At 42.1% G+C, this 18,814-nt stretch overlaps 2 protein-coding genes and 2 long non-coding RNA genes across 4 annotated transcripts; 3 read left to right on the forward strand and 1 right to left on the reverse strand.

Annotated features, from left to right (window-relative positions):
* Window positions 1–5,579: 5,579 nt before the first annotated feature.
* LOC123487187 (scavenger receptor cysteine-rich type 1 protein M130-like) lies at window positions 5,580–9,037 on the reverse strand. The gene is made up of 6 exons (XM_045218332.1): window positions 8,986–9,037; window positions 8,014–8,319; window positions 7,604–7,888; window positions 6,490–6,588; window positions 6,298–6,386; window positions 5,580–5,720 (listed from the first exon to the last, which is right to left on the reverse strand). Exons 1-6 carry the CDS (start codon window positions 9,035–9,037, stop codon window positions 5,580–5,582), a joined length of 972 nt encoding a protein of 323 aa, XP_045074267.1.
* A 2,722-nt stretch (window positions 9,038–11,759) lies between these two features.
* Window positions 11,760–13,548, forward strand: LOC123487188. The gene is made up of 3 exons (XR_006659676.1): window positions 11,760–12,001; window positions 12,979–13,067; window positions 13,319–13,548. It is a non-coding gene; the product is annotated as an uncharacterized LOC123487188 (long non-coding RNA).
* Window positions 13,549–13,597: 49 nt separating this feature from the next.
* LOC123487189 lies at window positions 13,598–14,112 on the forward strand. Its single transcript, XR_006659677.1, has 3 exons — window positions 13,598–13,731; window positions 13,840–13,976; window positions 14,101–14,112. It is a non-coding gene; the product is annotated as an uncharacterized LOC123487189 (long non-coding RNA).
* Window positions 14,106–18,137, forward strand: LOC123487190. Its single transcript, XM_045218333.1, has 6 exons — window positions 14,106–14,183; window positions 14,274–14,385; window positions 14,474–14,697; window positions 14,789–14,960; window positions 15,094–15,221; window positions 15,347–18,137. Exon 6 carries the CDS (start codon window positions 16,527–16,529, stop codon window positions 18,135–18,137), a length of 1,611 nt encoding a protein of 536 aa, XP_045074268.1. The 5' UTR covers window positions 14,106–14,183; window positions 14,274–14,385; window positions 14,474–14,697; window positions 14,789–14,960; window positions 15,094–15,221; window positions 15,347–16,526.
* The last annotated feature ends 677 nt before the right edge of the window (window positions 18,138–18,814 follow it).

The raw sequence follows: 18,814 nt of genomic DNA on the forward strand, positions 1-18,814 counted from the left end.
ATGGGCCCCGTCAGAGAGGAGGACATGGGCCCCATCAGAGAGGAGGACATGGGGCCCATCAGAGAGGAGGACATGGGCCCCATCAGAGAGGTGGACAAGAAGCCCCGTCAGAGAGGAGGACAAGGGGCCCGTCAGAGAGGTGGACATGGGCCCTGTCAGAGAGGAGGACATGGGCCCCATCAGAGAGGAGGACATGGGCCCCGTCAGAGAGGAGGACATGGGGCCCGTCAGAGAGGAGGACATGGGCCCCGTCAGAGAGGAGGACAAGGGGCCCGTCAGAGAGGTGGACATGGGCCCCGTCAGAGAGGAGGACATGGGCCCCATCAGAGAGGAGGACATGGGCCCCGTCAGAGAGGAGGACATGGGACCCGTCAGAGAGGTGGACATGGGCCCCGTCAGAGAAGAGGACATGGGCCCCGTCAGAGAGGAGGACAAGGGGCCCGTCAGAGAGGTGGACATGAGCCCCATCAGAGAGGAGGACAAGGGGCCCGTCAGAGAGGAGGACAAGGGGGCCCGTCAGAGAGGAGGACATGGGGCCCGTCAGAGAGGAGGACATGGGCCCCATCAGAGAGGAGGACAAGGGGCCCGTCAGAGAGGAGGACATGGGCCCCGTCAGAGAGGAGGACATGGGCCCCGTCAGAGAGGAGGACAAGGGGCCCGTCAGAGAGGAGGACAAGGGGCCCGTCAGAGAGGTGGGCATGTGCCCCGTCAGAGAGGAGGACATGGGCCCCGTCAGAGAGGAGGACATGGGGCCCGTCAGAGAGGTGGACATGGGCCCCGTCGAGAGGTGGACAATGGGCCCCGTTAGAGAGGAGGACAAGGGGCCCGTCAGAGAGGAGGACATGGGCCCCGTCAGAGAGATGAGGACATGGGCCCCGTCAGAGAGGAGGACATGGGCCCCGTCAGAGAGGAGGACATGGGCCCCGTCAGAGAGGAGGACAAGGGGCCCGTCAGAGAGGAGGACAAGGGGCCCACAAGAGAGGTGGGCATGTGCCCCGTCAGAGAGGAGGACATGGGCCCCGTCAGAGAGGAGGACATGGGCCCCGTCAGAGAGGTGGACATGGGCCCCGGTCAGAGAGGAGGACATGGGCCCCGTCAGAGAGGAGGACAAGGGGCCGGTCAGAGAGGAGGACATGGGCCCCATCAGAGAGGAGGACATGGGTCCCGTCAGAGAGGTGGACATGGGCCCCATCAGAGTGGAGGACAAGGGGCCCGTCAGAGAGGAGGACAAGGGGCCCGTCAGAGAGGTGGACATGGGCCCCGTCAGAGAGGAGGACATGGGGCCCGTCAGAGAGGAGGACATGGGCCCCATATGAGAGAAGGACAAAGGGCCCGTCAGAGATGTGGACATGGGCCCCGTCAGAGAGTGTCTGGGTAATGGTGTAACTGGCCTAGATTCTCCCAGAGTGTCTGGGTCATGGTGTAACTGGCTGAGATTCTTCCAGAGTGTTTGGGTCATGGTTTAACTGGCTGAGATTCTCCCAGAGTGTCTGGGTAATGGTGTAACTGGCTGATAGGATGATGCAGTACTGTACATGTAGGCCTGAGGTGTAATATTGTTCTCTGGCCAGCAGAGGGAAATATTTCATTTTTCATCTTTCATACTCCCACCAATCTGCAGTGAAGACTGTTCAGGTAAAGTTTCCCCGAGGTACAGATCTAGGATCAGCTTCTCCTCCCCCAATCCTAACCTTATCCATTAGTGGGGGAAATGCAAAACTAACCCAAGATCAGCCTGTAGGGAAAACTTCACCCTATATTCAATGGTACCCTGTTCCCTATATAGAGCACTCACTACTATTGACCAGGGCCCACGGGGCTATACACTATACAGCTAAATGCTAATAGGACACTATACAGCTAAATGCTAATAGGACACTATACAGCTAAATGCTAATAGGACACTATACAGCTAAATGCTAATAGGTCACTATACAGCTAAATGCTAATAGGACACTATACAGCTAAATGCTAATAGGACACTATACAGCTAAATGCTAATAGGACACTATACAGCTAAATGCTAATAGGACACTATACAGCTAAATGCTAATAGGTCACTATACAGCTAAATGCTAATAGGACACTATACAGCTAAATGGAGGAACTAATGACATTGGTATAATTGAACATTTATGTCCCACAACATCTAATCTGTCTTTGTTTTAAGAATTTAAAAACAAAACTTGCTGTTGAAAAGACAATCAAAAGGTGTTTGTGTGTGTTTGTGTGTTTGTGTTAGTGCTGAGCAATTAGTGCTTTTTGAGGTCTGTTCGGTTTTGGTTCGATTACAAAAAAATAACGGTTTTCAAATTCGATAATAAAAAAAAAACATGAAATGCATTATGAAATAATTGAGTTGCAATGGTTTTAGAGCTTTTTATTGGAAATTTCAAAGCCAAAAACAGTGAACATTCAATTGCCAAAACATTGAACATATTCCATTGTCCCTGTCAGGTCCACACTGGGTAGGGATCAATAGAAAAATAGGAAATCACTATGAAATCATCAAATATTTCAGTTGTGTATGTGTTCCTGTCATGAGAATGTTGTTATCTCAATGGTTGAAGTCAACTACTTCTTAAATCTTTGAATAACTCCCAGAGGTGTAAATCTCTAGTTTAAATGAATTAAACAAAGACCCCTTATTGGGCAGTAGGTTCATTCATTCATTTACTACACCCCTAAATGGGCCAATGAAAAAGCTCCTAGCCCATATTTAGGCAACTTTTCTCTATAAGCTTGAAGAAGCAACCTAGTCGTCTTTTCCTGTGTCTATTTCACACTTCTTTTTTTAAGACCCAAATAGTCTGTTGCTGAGCAAATATGTATCTTACACAGACACCTAAGATGGGGACATGTTCTTCAGTGTCTAGTTTCACATCCTGTTTCCTGCTAGCATAGATATGAAAATAAGCCAAAGCCCTTGTTTTTCTTCTAACTAAACGTAATACATTATCAGATTGTAGTTTTATGATTCTATTGCATTCCTATAATTTTCAGGGTGTGATACTTTGGTCACATTAACACATTCCTCTATGTGTTCCCCATACTGTTCTGTCTTTAGTCATCCTATTTAGCTAGCCTGTCTAAGTATACTGCAGAACCGTCTGAACAAATCATTTTACTAGTTCTTCAGAGTAGATGAGGTCCACTTTCACCAACTGTCTCTGTCCCTCTCGTAGTTGTGTTGTGGACATTCCTCTGTCATGTGGTCTGTGTGTATCTAACCTAACGTAGCAGGTGTAAAAGTGTATCCACCCGTCCAGAGATCTGTATATAGTGACAAGATGCTCATGTCTATGCCCCTAACAATGGGAGTCGTTGTCCTGTGTGAGCGATATTCAGACCACCTCCAGATACATTAGAAAGCTGTTATTGTGATATGAAGATGCAGAATTCTTCTGTCTGTCTGTCTGTCTGTCTGGGGGAGAGGTCACTAAGGGTCAAGGTGCTGAACCTCCGGCCTGAGCTGATGTTTGGTGTCACTGATGGAATCACTAATGATCAATAACCCCTTGACCACTGTGAAATAAAAAACTGGAGGGGAAATCACACAAGACTGAGTTTATTAAAAGCATTCAGTGATTACATGGCAGTTTAGAGAGCAACAGGTCTTTATCTGGAAAGGGTAAGTAATGTAACAGCTACATAATCTGAACTCACATCAACTATCCACTGAGTGTACAAAACTTTAGAAACATCTTCCTAATATTCCTAATATTGAGTTGCACCCCCACCTTTTGCCCTCAGAACAGCCTCAATTTGTCGGGGCACGGACTCTACAAGGTGTCAAAAACATTCCACAGGGAAGCTGGCCCATGTTGATTCCAATGCTTCCCACAGTTGTGTCAAGTTGGCTGGATGTCCTTTGGGTGGAGGACATTCTTGCTACACACAGCAATCTGTTGAGCGTAAAATACCCAGCAGCGTTGCAGTTCTTGACACACTCAAACCAGTTTGCCTGGCCCCTACTTCCGTATCCTGTTCAAAGACACTTAAATAGGTTGTCTTGCCGATTCACCCTCTGAATGGAAAACATACACAATCCATGTGTCAATTATCTCAATCCTTAAAAATCTTTTTTTTTTAACCTGTCTCCTCCCCTTCATCTACACTGATTAAAGTGGATTTAACAAGTTACATCAATAACGCTTCAAAGCTTTCACCCAGATTCAACTGGTCAGTCTATGTCTGGGAAAGAGAAGGTGTTCTTAATGTTTTGTATACTCAGTGTAGAATTAGCACTTGTCAACAATAACTTTAATGTCATTGATATAATACAAAACAATATTCATTTACGTTACTTATTGATTGATTGATTGATTTGTACAACACCATCTATTGTATATCAGACCTGCACTAAGTAATATACTTTCTCTGTAACCCACAGATCATAAGAGAATAACATCATTATCTCTATATACTACTAACAACATCATAACAATAATCTACATCATAATCAATATCATAACACTTATAATCAATAACATCTTGAGAGGTAAACAACACAACAAACCCCAACAATAAACCAAAATGACTTGAGAAAAAGTTGACCCATTTACATTTACATTTTAGTCATTTAGCAGACGCTCTTATCCAGAGCGACTTACAGTTAGTGAGTGCATACATTATTTTGTATTTTTTCATACCCATGGGAATCAAACCCACAACCCTGGTGTTGCTAACGCCATGCTCTACCAACTGAGCTACATCCCTGCCGGCCATTCCCTCCCCATGTTACCCAAACCCCATGTTACCATAACCCCATGTTACCAAAACCCCACGTTACCCAAAACCCCATGTTACCAAACCCTATATTACCAAAACCCCATGTTACCCAAACCCCACGTTACCAAAACCCCAAGTTACCAAAACCCCATGTTACCAAAACCCCATGTTACCAAAACCCCATGTTACCTAAACCCCATGTTACCCAAAACCCCATATTACCAAAACCCCATGTTACCCAATCCCCATGTTACCCAAAACCCCAGCTACCAAACCACAGTTACCCAAACCCCAAGTAACCAAAACCCCAAGTTACCAAAACCCCATGTTACCAAAACCCCAAGTTACCAAAACCCCATGCTACCAAACCCCAAGTTACCCAATCCCCATGTTACCATAACTCCAAGTTACCCAAACCCCATGTTACCAAAATCCCATGTTACCAAAACCCCAAGTTACCCAAACCCCATGTTACCAAAACCCCATGTTACCCAAACCTCATGTTACCAAAACCCCATGTTACCAAAACCCCATGTTACCAAAACCCCCATGTTACCAAAACCCCATGTTACCAAAACCCCCATGTTACCAAAACCCCATGATACCCAAAACCCCATGGTACCATGGTGGTACAAAACAAACAAAAATTAATAATGGTGGTTACAATCACTCCTTTTAGATTTCTTCCAAGGTTCTAGAAAGATAAACTAATTCTTAACTTGTGTTATTAAAATTAGAACCACTTAAGGTTTGTCCCCACATTTTAAACACCAGTCCACTGCTGACCATCGAGTTCAAAACACAACACTGACCTAAGATCAGCATGTAGGGTCAGCATCATTCTACTCCTACTCAGTCCCCTGGGCTGCTCTCTCCTCTCCCGGTCCAGCTTCAGCTCTGGAGCTCAGAGAGACCATCTCCATGGCATTGGCATCAACATAAAGATCCATGCTGCTCACCCTGATCACTCTCTTCTGCCTCCTGGTGGTCTAGGGAGACACAGCACCAAGAGTGAGTGAGTGAGTCAGTCATGGACTAATAATGGAAACACTTCAAGATGAAGAATCTAAGAGAAACACTAAATAAGATAAAGACATAAAGACAAAAGCTAAAAGCAGCAATACATTCTGGAACACAAAACAGACGTAATTGAGCTACTCTCTAAAAATAATGAAAGCCCCATGTTACCAAAACCCCATGTTACCATAACCTCATGTTACCAAAACCCCATGTTACCAAAACTCCATGTTACCAAAACCCCATGTTACCATGGTTGCAAAAAAACAAACTAAAAGGAATCATGGTGGTTGCTGTCACTCTTTTTAGATGTCTTCCAAGGTTCTAGAAAGATAAACTAATTCTGAACTTTTCAGCTATTATTAAAATCCCGGTCTCTCGTTCTCTCTGTGTGTGTGTCTCTGTGTCTCATTCTCTGCGGGCGCGCCTCTCATTCTCATCTGGTTAATCACACACCTTAAACACATATATAGACCAATGTAGAATCTGAACCCTGCTCATAGACACAAACATTTAAATGACTTGTAACGTCTGAGTAAATGTCTTTACCTTGTAGTACAGGTAGATGGTGGTGATGGCTGTCAGTAGGATCAGCAGCACTACAACGTGTCTGATGATGAAGGCTGGCAGAGGAGAGGCTGCAAACAGAAACACCTTTGATGAGGGGACTGGTCATCATCACATAGATCTGTGGGAAATCTGTCAATGACAAAGTTATAAGTCTGGTTCATGTTCAGTTACCTGTGACGGTGAGGGTGAGGAGCTCACTCTCAGAGGAGAAGTTATGAGAGAAAACATAATTGTCATAAACACAGCTGTAGTTCCCTTGGTGGGAGTCATCTGCAGCAGGGAAGAGGAAGGCAGCAGAGTGATTGACAGCTGGCTGGGTCTGGGTTCTGTTGGAGCCGGTGAACGTGAGGAGGAAGGAGCCTCCTGGGTACTGTGGCTGAGTGGAGCAGGTGATGGTGAAGTTGTAGCCCCTGAACACCTCTGGCCCCTCATGGCCCCTGGAGACCCCTCCCATTGAGTCAGTCAGGGAGATATCAGGCTGGACCAGGAGATCTGTAACAATAAAAGAGAACAAGAAAAACCTCTTCAACTAGTTTCCTATAGATATGACAATAACATCAGCATGTAACAGTGCTAGCCACCCTCCCTCACAGGGCAACATGAGTAGTGGGCCTACAGTCACTGAGACAACATATGTTGATATCAGGCTGAAGCAGGACATCTGGAACAAGAGGAGAGAACAAGAAAACGTAGCTCCTCAACTACTTTCCTCATTTAGATATGACAATAACATGACATGTGGCAGTGGCAGTGAGTAGAGACGATCAGTGAGATAACACTCAAATACAAAAGCATTCTGGGATATTTAAGTTGTATTTGATTCCTACTTGACTGAGTGATCTATTTTGCAATGCAGATTTACAAGCTAAACAGTCATCATGAGAGGTTCAGAGGAAGTTGAATGAATAAATGGAATCAGTGGAATATAATGATCATATATTGATATTTCCTGAGCAGATCACTGTGGATCTAGGAAGGATATATAATAAATGGACATGCTTGCTTCAATTTTTGACTCTCTATGCGCTTCAGCACTCAGCCGTCTGTTCTGTGAGCTTGTGAGGCCTACCACTTCATGGCTGAGCCAATGTTGCTCCTAGACGTGCCACGTTGAAAGTCACTGAGCTCTTCAGTAAGGCCACACAAGCTACTACCAATGGTGGTCAAAGGATTGTATGGCTTTGTGTGCTCGATCCTATACACCTGTCAGCAACAGATATGGCTGACATTGCTGAATCCACTAATGTCCCCACACTTTTGGCCATAAAGTGTATCTTGTTATTACCTGAGCAGATCACTGTGAATCCAAGAAGGAGATTATATATATCAAATCTCCTACACTCCCTCAGTGAAGACTCAGACCCAGAACAGACAACTCCAATCCCTCTACTGGTGTTTCCAGGTAGTACTGAAACAGTGGAGCCACAACCCAGCTGTCTACACACTACTGCAGCTACACCCTCCTTGTTCCTGTCTTCAGCTCCCACAGTCCTCCACTCTCCCTGGTCGTACCGCTCCACTCCACCAGCACAGCGACTGCCTCCTCCCACCAGCCTCACATCATCAGGCTCTGAGAAAAGAAGAGAGAGAGACAGTAATCTTACTATTTTCTCACTAAAACACACCTATATTGCCTCTCATATTCTTCACTCCAGGCGAGAAACAATGTTGATTGAGTGACAAACTGTGTCTTACCTGAGCAGGTGAGTCCAACAGCATTACCAGGTAGGCAGGTGTTGTTTTTTCTGTCTGAGGTGTCACAGTCCAAGAGAAGGGACTCATTGCCTTTACACTGGAACTCTTTATCCCAGGTCTGACCCTCACCTTCTCCATAGAGCCCCCCCTGTAGAGTTGCAGGAGCCCCACAGCCAATCTCCCCACAGACTACCTCTGCATCCTGCTGGTCAAAGTCAGCTTCACACACTGAGGCCCAGGACTGATTGGACTTCACCTCCAGTCTCCCAGAGCAGAGACCAGCTCCTTCCACAAGCTGCACAGACTCTGGTGAAAAAGAGTTGGTGGAACATTCAATCAGTTTTGTTGATGACACTGTCAAGGACTAAACACAAATATGTTGGATAAAAGATTGTAGGTTGCTATGTTTGATACTGTAAGAGGTAGAAATGGGTTCTTAGTCACTCAGGACAGGGTTGGGAATAATGCAGGCAGGAGACAGGAATAAGTTCACTTCACTTTATAGAAAATAAACAGCTGGACATCCATCAGGCAGCTTCACTTCAGTAACATCTGAACTACAATGATCTGCCCATGCACATCTCCCATAAACCAATATGACAAACACAAATATAATGTTTAAATACATCTAACATCTCTCCCTCTCTTTAAATGAAATGAAAAACACATAAAACATGATACATGTAAATCTTGTATAATGTACCAATGAAATATCTCAATATTACCAGTGTCTTACCTGAACAGATCACATGCTGATAATATCCACTATAAGAGTCACTAGGTCCTCCTCCACCGGTGTTACACTCTCCAATTGTAGACTCATCTCCACTGCATCTACTCCATAATGTCATTTTTCTTCTTCCCTTTTCAGCCAGAGGTCCTCTAGATTCAGCTACAGCATTCCCACAGCCCAGCTCTCTACACACAACCTTAGTCTCTCTCATGCCCCACCACCCAGTACATAGAACTAACCACTCTCCTCTGTAGAAGACTTCCACTGTCCCGGAACAGGAAGTGGTCCCATTCACCAGTCTGACTGAGAGTTCAGCTGTAAACAGCAGAGAGGAAAACACAGTGGTGAGGACAGATTATGACAGGGCTTCTGTTATTCTAACAGCAGTAATGCTTTGTGGTTGACAAGTATTAGTAGTTCCATAAAACAGTACTTGTTATTGGGTTTTAGAATGGTGTGTATGGACACATGAATTTCTCCATGTGGGATAATAAAGTAGCCTAGTATTGAACTGCTATAATCATTGTAGATTTATACTCTACCTACCTGGTGGACTGATGCTTTGAGCCTGGATATCTGAGAGAGAGAGAGAGAGAGAGAGAGAGAGAGAGAGAGAGAGAGAGAGAGAGAGAGAGAGAGAGAGAGAGAGAGAGAGAGAGAGAGAGAGAGAGAGAGAGAGAGAGAGAGAGAGAGAGAGAGATTAAATGAACATCAACATGACCTTTCATGATGTAAATGGGGAAGATAGGCTCATCGTTGGTAAGATGCAACAACACACGTGTGTACACACACTATAGATACAAAAGTATGTGGACACCCCTTCAAATTAGTGGATTCTATTCCAGCCAGACCCCTTCCTGACAGGTGTATAAAATCGAGCACACAGCCATGCAATCTCCATAGACAAACATTGGCAGTAGAATGGCCCATACAGAAGAGCTCATTGACTTTCAACATGGCACCGTCACAGGATGCCACCTTTCCAACAAGTCAGTTTGTCAAATTTCTGCCCTGCTGGAGCTGCCTAGGTCAACTGTAAGTTCTGTTATTGTGAAGGGAAACGTCTAGGAGCAACAACGGCTCAGCGTGAAGTGGTAGGCCACACAAGCTCACAGAGCGGGACCGCCGAGTGCTGAAGCGGGTAGCGTGTAAAAACCGTCTGTCCTCGGTTGCAACACTCACTACGAGTTCCAAACTGCCTCTGGAAGCAACGTCAGCACAATAACTGTTAGTCGGGATCTTCATGAAATGGGTTTCCATGGTTGAGCAACCGAACAAAAGCCAAAGATCACCATGAGCAATGCCAAGCATCGGCTGGAGTGGTATAAAGCCCACCGCCATTGGACTCTGGAGCATTGAAAACGCGTTCTCTGGAGTGATGAATCACGCTTCACCATCTGGCAGTCCAAAGGAAAAAATCCACGCAGCAATGTATATTTAACATTACCTCACTAATGCTCTTGTGGCTGAATGGAAGCAGGTCCCCGCAGCAATGTTCCAACATCTAGTGGAAAGCCTTCCCATAAGAGTGGAGGCTGTCATAGCAGCAAAGGGGGACCAACTTCATACTAATGGTCATGACTTTGGAATGAGATGTTTGACAAGCAGGTGTCCACATACTTTTGGTCATTTAGTGTACATTCCCTTTCCATGGAAATGTGTAACTCTCTTTGCAGATGAGTTTATATCTAATTTAATACCTTTGCTTTGTCTGTTTTTGAAATCATTCATTTCAGAGGTCAGAGGTCAAGCTGAGCCGGACCAAAAGTGGAAGAGTGGAAAAGGTTACTGGTTGTGATGACATCACTGGTTAGAAGTCAGTGATGAAAAGATATTCAGTTGACTGCATGTTAGTCTGTTGATGTTAATTTAACCTCTCCCTCTCTCTCCCTCTCCCTCTCTCTCTCTCTCTCTCTCTCTCTCTCCCTCCCTCCCTCCCTCCCTCCCTCCCTCCTGTTGATCTTGACTCAGGTAACAGACCTCTAACTTCTACCCCCCCTACTCCTGCTCTAACATACAGTATCTCACAAAACTGAATACACCCCTCGCATTTTTGTAATCAATAACATCATTATCTATATACTACCAACAACATCATAACAATACTCTACATCATAATCAATATCATAACATTGATAATCAATAACATCATTATCTCTATACTACAAACAACATTATAACAATAATCTGACAGTTTGAACCAAGGAAGCCTTGTGGTAGACCAATGTGGTTGATTAACAGAGCATCTGGGTGTGTCCCAATAATATCTCCTTTCTCCTGAAGTGTGCACTTGTTCACTACTTCCCATAATCTAAAAGCATTGGATTGGTGGAGGCATGGACTAGTGGGAGTTTCCACCATATTTATAATGTTGATGTAACCCTATCACCACAGGCTCAGATAAATCCATAGAGTAAAAGTATAGTGAAAAGGTCCACTCAGTACATAATAAACCTGGTATGACTAAACTCGCTAAAGAAAAACCAAAGAGACCAGAGTTCTTACCTATAGATAGAATGTGTATATAAAAAGAATGAATAATGAATGATCCACTTGCAAACAATTGGCAATACACACAATACAATAATATTTTAAGATAACCTAAACCCGGGTGCTAAACTGAAAATGTTCGTTGGCGCCGTTGGAGCTATAAAAAACAAACAGTCTAACCCCACAGTTATCACGGTAGAAAGCCCTTGAAACCAACAGTTGACTATTTATAATCCAATAGGCAGAAAGTGCCCTGCATGCATCCGAAAAACGATGTCCAGTGTCCCCGAAGCCCTTAAATGACCTCAGACTAAACTGTCCTCTCCAGCTCCCGATCCGACGAACCCAAGCAGCTCCCGAAGCCACTGCCAGTGGCACTGGAACCTTCGTCAATACAGCCAAGCAGCAAGCGAATTGAGACGACTCATTTCTAAAATATTCAACTATACATCTTATTTTGTTAAGGTAAGTAAAGTAGAGTACAGTTAAAACCAAATCGGGGAAAAAAACGTACACAGTAAAAAATGGGGTGTTAATATTTCAGAGTAAAGTTATTTTAACCCAGATAGAGTATTTTCAACATTTTTGAGAGTAAAGTTGCTCTATCAGTGGAGTTAAAAGTGAGTGTAAAAATCTGCAGATACGCAGTGACAATTTCAACTCTACAGCAGTGATGAATACCCGCCACTCTGCTTTGCTGAAGTTTGGCACGTACGTTGGTGGAGGAAGATTGCGAAGGAGTAGCTAGGCCACAGATATTGCTAGGTAAGTTACATCCCCGTTTTTTCAACACCAAACCGGTATTTTTTTACTTTACATAATTTTAGAGTTGTGCTGATGTCAAGGTCATATTTTAAGTTACGAGTTCCATGCGGCGGTCCCCCTTGCAGTGACCTCGTCATCAGCCAGCTAAATTAGCTTGTAAGTTCAGATGGTTGACAGTAATAACTGTTATATGATATACCCATGGAATATGTTTGATATTTTTGTGAATGGCTTGCTGTTTCATATGGCTAAAAATAGGTAACGTTAACTTAGCTAATCAGTTCGTTTGAAGGACACCACCGTTTGGCATGAGCGCAGATTGTGCTTGTCATGCGGTTAGCTAGCTTGCAATCAGTATCGGTAACTGTCTTTCTTTGTGTTGCAATATTTTCACGAATGAAGTTTGTCAGAATGGTAAATACGTAAAATAACGTTCGCTAACAACAAAACATTTATACAGATAGTATTGTTAGCTAACGTTATTGTATAGCTTCCCAGGCTTCCTTACACTAACGTTAACTGTTTTTTATAAAGCTATATATAACGGTAATGTTAGCATGCTTCTGATAGTTAGCCAGCTAATGTTGGTGTTATAAAACGATAACTTAGATCACTGATTTGCATGACGGGTTTGTTTAACATTGCTTAACCATTTTAATGGTTAGCTACTGTTCGAACTAAAATGGCTAATGAGCTAGCTAACTTTGACACATAGCTAGTTATTTGGTAGCTAATGGGACAATGTGCCTCTAAACTTGAACTAGCCTACACCCATTTGCTGCAGAAAATGGCAGCTTAACGTTATATTCAACCAGCACAACTTTGTCTACTTCAGCCTTTGTAATTGCAGTGTAACGTCTAAGTAATGCATAGTGCATTGCGTAGCTAGTACTACTGAGATAAATGGATAGTTAGCTAACGCTTAGTTGAACCAGCACTAAATGATGATTTTGAATATATATTTTCTTTGTTAACAGAGGCAAAATGCTGTTGCGTGTTCAGCTCGGGGAAGAGCAGAAATACGTCAAGCTGTCTGAGCTGACATTCAATGCTTTCTTGAAAGAAGGTAGGTATAATAGGTTAAAGCAATACATATCACCCTAATGACAAAATAATACAGCATTAAGCTATTATCTTATGATATCTATTTAGGTCTATAGTCATTTCTGCTGTGCTTTATATTTTCAGTAACATAAAATCAGGTGCAGATCCTTGTCTTTCATCATTTTGTGAACACATGAGGCAACCTTAAGTATGAACTTGGATTCTTGTGAGAAGGGAATGCATGTTTTTCTTTTTTTCTTCTTTTTTTAACAGTGTGTCTAAAATTCAACATACCAGAAAGCAGAAAGCCAGACATTAAGGTGTATGACCAGTCTGACACAGAAGTTGACTCAGATGTTTTTGAAGAATTAGTAAAGGAGTCACCTGGAACTTTCAGAATCATGCTGGGCAATGGACTTGGTATTCATTCATTCAATTAGTTTTTTAGTTTAAAGGCCAGAATGAGAACCTTTATTGTCTTAAAAATAACAGTTTATTTTAATATGTTTCTATGTTTTGCACAAATTTCATAATGAACAGATACTTCTCATTCATCATCATGCTCGGGTACATCTGATGACACCATCATTCTGAATTTCACTGTGTGTGACGATGTTGAAGAAGTAGCGGCTGGCGAAGGAAGCCAGCCTAAAAGGCCATGCCACATAAACTATGAGGCAAAAGCAGTAAGTGGTGAACATTGCTGTTAAGTCCAATCTGAATGTTGTTTCATCATGTGACAGCATTACATATTGTTTTACAATTACGGAAAGCACATTTCTTTCCACCTATAGCTGATTGAAAAAATCCTAACATCAAAGCCTGGTGGTGAACGCATTATGCAAGAGTATGGAAAAACCAAATCTCTGACAGATGCCACCAGAAGACAGATGATCAACATACTTGCTGCTGAGATGACAGAAACACATGGGTAAGCATTAAGCATATAGATGGGCTGTAAAGAAACATTGTTATTATTTTCCGGTTATTAATTATGTAAAATGTGTTGTGCAATATCAATTCAGTGTGATGTTAACTTTGAATTCATATGCTAGGACATCCCCCCAAAAGTGTCAGAGCACAGGGGATAGTAGCTTTGTTTCCCTATCTAGAAGACCCATACTCACAACATGGATATGTAAGTAAATGGGTTATTGCAACATTATGCACATATTCACTCTATGAAATGGGAATAGTACTCCTTTATAATTTATTTATAATAATATAGGATCATTACTACGATCCGGAGAGTGGTTCCGGATACCTTGCATGGCGATTGAAGACCATACAAAGAAAAACAGCAGAGGAAAGAGGTGCCTCAGTCAGCAAATCTCCTAAAGGTATGTTTTCTGATCAGTGACATGTAATTATAATGGTGACCTGTGAATTGTACAGAAAGGATTTCTTAACACTGTATTTTGTCTTAAGTTGGTGGGCCAGGCCGTGATCGTCAGCCCTTCACCTATGACAGAGAGCCATCTGATGAGGATGTGGAAGCAGCTATTGCTGTTTTGAGACACTCTGCTGATGAAAACACTGTCCGTGAGAAGATGAAAATGACCTTCATATATCGGCAAGCAATGGTCAACGATGAAGCCAAATCATCAGATGTCTTCTCGGTCTTCCCAAGATTTCTGGACACACCAGGACTGGTATGACAACTTAATTCACTGCATCACCAAAAATATCCAATGAAGAATAAGGTAACACTCATTATTTCTGTCTTTGTGTGTTACATTGCAGATAGAACAAGATTTCAGACTTCTGTTTGGTGAGGCCACAGCCAACAAATTCTTGGAGAAGTGGCCAACCACTTTCAAAGCAAAAGTAATAAAGGAAAGCCATGGACTTGTATCCACCACAGAACTCTTGGATTTGATGCGCAATGCTGAGTCAGCTGCTGAAGTTGAGAATGGTATGAATGAACTGTTTTACTTTTTATGTGGATAATGTAGGTGTGCATTATATGTCCATAATGGTGCAAGTTGTGAATAAGAATGTTATGCTACGGCACAATGTTAACCAGGTTTTTATTTACTTATTTGTAGGCTGGGACAGTGACATGTCTGCCATCTTGCTGCTGCTACATTTGCTACCACCATCTGCACAAGGTAGAAAGAGGCCGGGAAAGATGTCTGCATATCAAGCTGTAGATCAGCTCATCAGATTTCAAAAGGTATGCTTAACAGTTGTTTAAAATATATATTCCATCATCTCAATCTTGTGCACAGTTTGAGGTGATCTTATCTATTGTCAGAGGTTAGTCACCAAAACAATTCTGTTGAATGTGTTTTTTTGTAGGTTGGAACCAGTGTGCAGCAGCATCTTGACAACATCACCCAAAGCAGTCAGCCCTACCTTCTCGCCCAGGGATCCACACAGAGCAGCATTCACTCCTACTTCATTGTGGTTGACAAGCATGCTCTTCCATGCAAGGCAACAGGTTCAGTAGGAGCTTTTGACGAAGTCTTTAAAGCCCATTACGTATTTGGTACGTCATACAGTTCTTCCTTGAGCAGCTTTTTCACTTTTGTGCAAACAACCATCTATAACATCGACATGGGGGAAACAAAGGAGACTCCTAGAGTTGCTGAGTTGCGAGCAAGAATGGTGCGTTAGTTGAGATAAAACTATGAAGTGTTTTCTTTGCAAAAGTGACCATGGAAGTCCAAACAACCTTGTTAAGCACCTTAAGATAATTCATGGGCTATGTACAGGCAGGACTCTTTTTCTGAAATGTGGTCAAGAAGGATGCTCACGTTCTTTTGGTAGCTTTTCTGGTTTTAGAAAACATCTTAACAAGTGCCACGGAGAAAGTTTAGTAGATTCTATAGAAGATGATCTTTCAGACCCTCAAAGTACCGTCAACACCAGTAATATTTCTCATGTTGAAGTGTCGACTGAATGTTTAGAGGCTGAGTCAGAGTTATCTTCGCCATACATTGTAAATAGTTGTGCAGCTGTTATTTCTGATCTAAAGGCAGCAGGTGTTGGTCAAAGTACAGTAAATACTGTAGTGATTTCCATGGAAGAGATTGTTCAAGATATTCATCAGCATGCTAAAGAAACAGTGATAAAGCATGTATTTAGTAATGAAAGAGAAACAGAAATGTGCAAGAAAGTTGAGGCGTGTTTTGAGGGGTTAGAGAATCCTTTCACAGTTCTAAATTCGGAATACAAGCGATCAAAATTTATGACTGCCAAGTGGGAAATAGTAGAACCAGTTGAATGTGTGATTGGTTCAAGATTTGACACAAGACGAAATAAAAAGACTGGAACATATGATCAGGTAGTAGTTCAAGATAAATTCATGTATATTCCAATTTTATCTACACTGCAGTCAATATTTAAAAGTCAGTATTTTGCAGAAATGTTGCAAAGCTCAGCTACCAGCAACTCTAGACTGAGAGATATTTGTGATGGATCTTTTTTTTAAAGTCACCCCCTGTTCTCAACTGAGAAGCAGACAATACAGGTCCAGATGTTCTATGATGATTTTGAGGTCGCCAACCCATTGGGTTCCAAGCGAGGTATTCATAAATTGGGTGGAGTATATTTTACTTTAAGAAACTTCTCTCCAAAATGGAATTCTTTTTTGGCTAACATACACCTGTGCGCCTTATTTCATACTCAAGATGTTAAACGATATGGTTTTAGTGAAATTTTTGCTCCCATTGTTCGAGACATTAAAGTGTTAGAGAGCGATGGTATTGAGATTCCATTATACAGTGGTTATGTACGTGGCACTGTAGTACAGGTAACAGGTGATAATTTGGGTTTGCATAGTTTGTTTGGTCTGGTGGAGTCTTTCAGTGCAAGGTACTGTTGCAGGTTCTGTTTAGCAGAAAAGGAGGACTTTCAAACAGAATTCTCTGAAGATTCTTCCAAAATAGTTTTACGCACCAAAGATATGCATACTGCTCACTGTCAAGAAATGGCTTGTAATCCATCCCTTCCGTATGTTTTTGGTGTGAAAAGGTCATGCATATTAAATTCATTGAGGTATTTTCACACAACTGAGAACTTCTCAGTTGATGTGATGCATGATGTGTTAGAAGGGGTTGGCCAGTACGAATTGAAGTTATTATTTCTGTATTTGAATGAAAAACATGTTACATCAGGAGAAATACATTCAAGAATACAACGTTTTGATTATGGTTTCACAGAGAGAAATAACAGGCCTGTGACTGTTAATTTAAGTGAAGGATCTAATGATCTGGGACTGAATGCAATTCAGTCCTGGTGCTTACTTAGGAATGTTCCTCTTATCTTTGGAGATTTGGTAACTTCTACTGACCAACACTGGGGCCTGCTTCTTTTATTATTGCAAATAATTAACATTATATTCTCGCCCATGTTATCTCAAGGTCTATGTGTATATTTAAAACATTTGATTGTTGATCACCATACACTGTTTAAGAAGTTGTATCCTCAGAAAAAACTTTTACCAAAGCACCATTTTCTTATCCACTATCCCCGCTGCATCCAGAAAATAGGGCCTGTACTTCATAGTTGGTGTATGAGGTATGAAGGCAAACATAATTTTTTCAAAAAACAGCTTAAATCGTTTAAAAATATTACCAAAACGCTGGCAAAAAAGCATCAGAATCATATGGCATATAGTTGGCGAAGATCAACAACTTTTAGTCGGTTAGATATTGGTCCAGGAAAAATGGTGGCTTTAAATATGGTAAAAGGAGGTTCTGAAATTGCTTTGGCAATGCAAGTGCCCAGTAGCATTCAGGTTATGAAGGTTAATTGGGCTAAACATAATGGGTATGTTTATCGCCCACACTTGGTTATCTGTGGCGAAGTTGACTCTGAAGTGCCCTTGTTTTATCAGATTGAGTCAGTTCTGATAATGTGTGAAAAACTGTTACTACTCACAGTGCCTTTAGTTACAGTAACTTTTCAAGAACATTTCCATGCATATGAGGTGATCAGATCAAAGCATGATTTAGTTTTTTTTCATGTCGACAACCTAGACCTTTTGACATACAAAGGTCATATGGAGGAAATGACACAGCTCTCCTTGTTGTGCCATATTGCTTTCTCTGGTGAAAATTTTTATGATGTTATACTTCTGTCATAGACAAGGCAATGGGTGTACAATGTAAATTCACGGACATTGAAATTATACTTTTTTTTTTCAATAAATGTGGGTGCTCTCATCTTGTATTATTGTGCTTTGTTTTATTTGATAGTATTGATATTTCTATAATTCAGTAACACTACATCATATGATTTAAATAAAAATAAAAAAACACTGTAGAGAAATGAAAAGTAAATATCATTACACTTTAAAGTGTCATTTTTTGAAGTAAAATTGTAGTTGACTTAACTCTATACAGTGTAATCATATTACTCTCAACAGTGTGATTAAACTACAGTGTTAAATATTTTGACACATTTCATTGTTATTTTTTACACAATATGGAGTAGAATTAACTCTAAAAGTTTTACACTGACCAAAGAGTACATTTTACACTGATTTTGAGTGGGACCAAATGTTATCTGAAACAGAGTTAAATTCAACTCGATAGGAGTTAAATTAACACTTCTGTTTTTACTGTGTACACAAAATGTTTTCCAACTTCACAAGCGCACCTCTTCCCTCTGTTCAACCTTCCCAAGTTCTCTCACGTCACCCCGCTCCTCCGCACACTCCACTGGCTTCCAGTTGAAGCTCGCATCTGCTACAAGACCATGGTGCTTGCCTACGGAGCTGTGAGGGGAACGGCACCTCCGTACCTTCAGGCTCTGATCAGT

This window comes from Coregonus clupeaformis, unplaced genomic scaffold, assembly GCF_020615455.1.
Source record: "Coregonus clupeaformis isolate EN_2021a unplaced genomic scaffold, ASM2061545v1 scaf1507, whole genome shotgun sequence".
NCBI lineage: Eukaryota > Metazoa > Chordata > Actinopteri > Salmoniformes > Salmonidae > Coregonus > Coregonus clupeaformis.

What these genes read in the sequence shown, in the direction of transcription:
- LOC123487187 (XM_045218332.1), bottom strand. Translation starts at nt 9,037, where the DNA reads ATGGGACCACTTCCTGTTCCGGGACAGTGGAAGTCTTCTACAGAGGAG. An exon ending in TGTTGGACTCACCTGCTCAG is followed by an intron (nt 7,889 to 8,013) that starts GTAAGACACAGT and finishes TTCTTTTCTCAG; the next exon opens with AGCCTGATGATGTGAGGCTG. An exon ending in CCATCTACCTGTACTACAAG is followed by an intron (nt 5,721 to 6,297) that starts GTAAAGACATTT and finishes GTGTCTCCCTAG; the next exon opens with ACCACCAGGAGGCAGAAGAG.
- LOC123487190 (XM_045218333.1), top strand. Translation starts at nt 16,527, where the DNA reads ATGTTCTATGATGATTTTGAGGTCGCCAACCCATTGGGTTCCAAGCGA.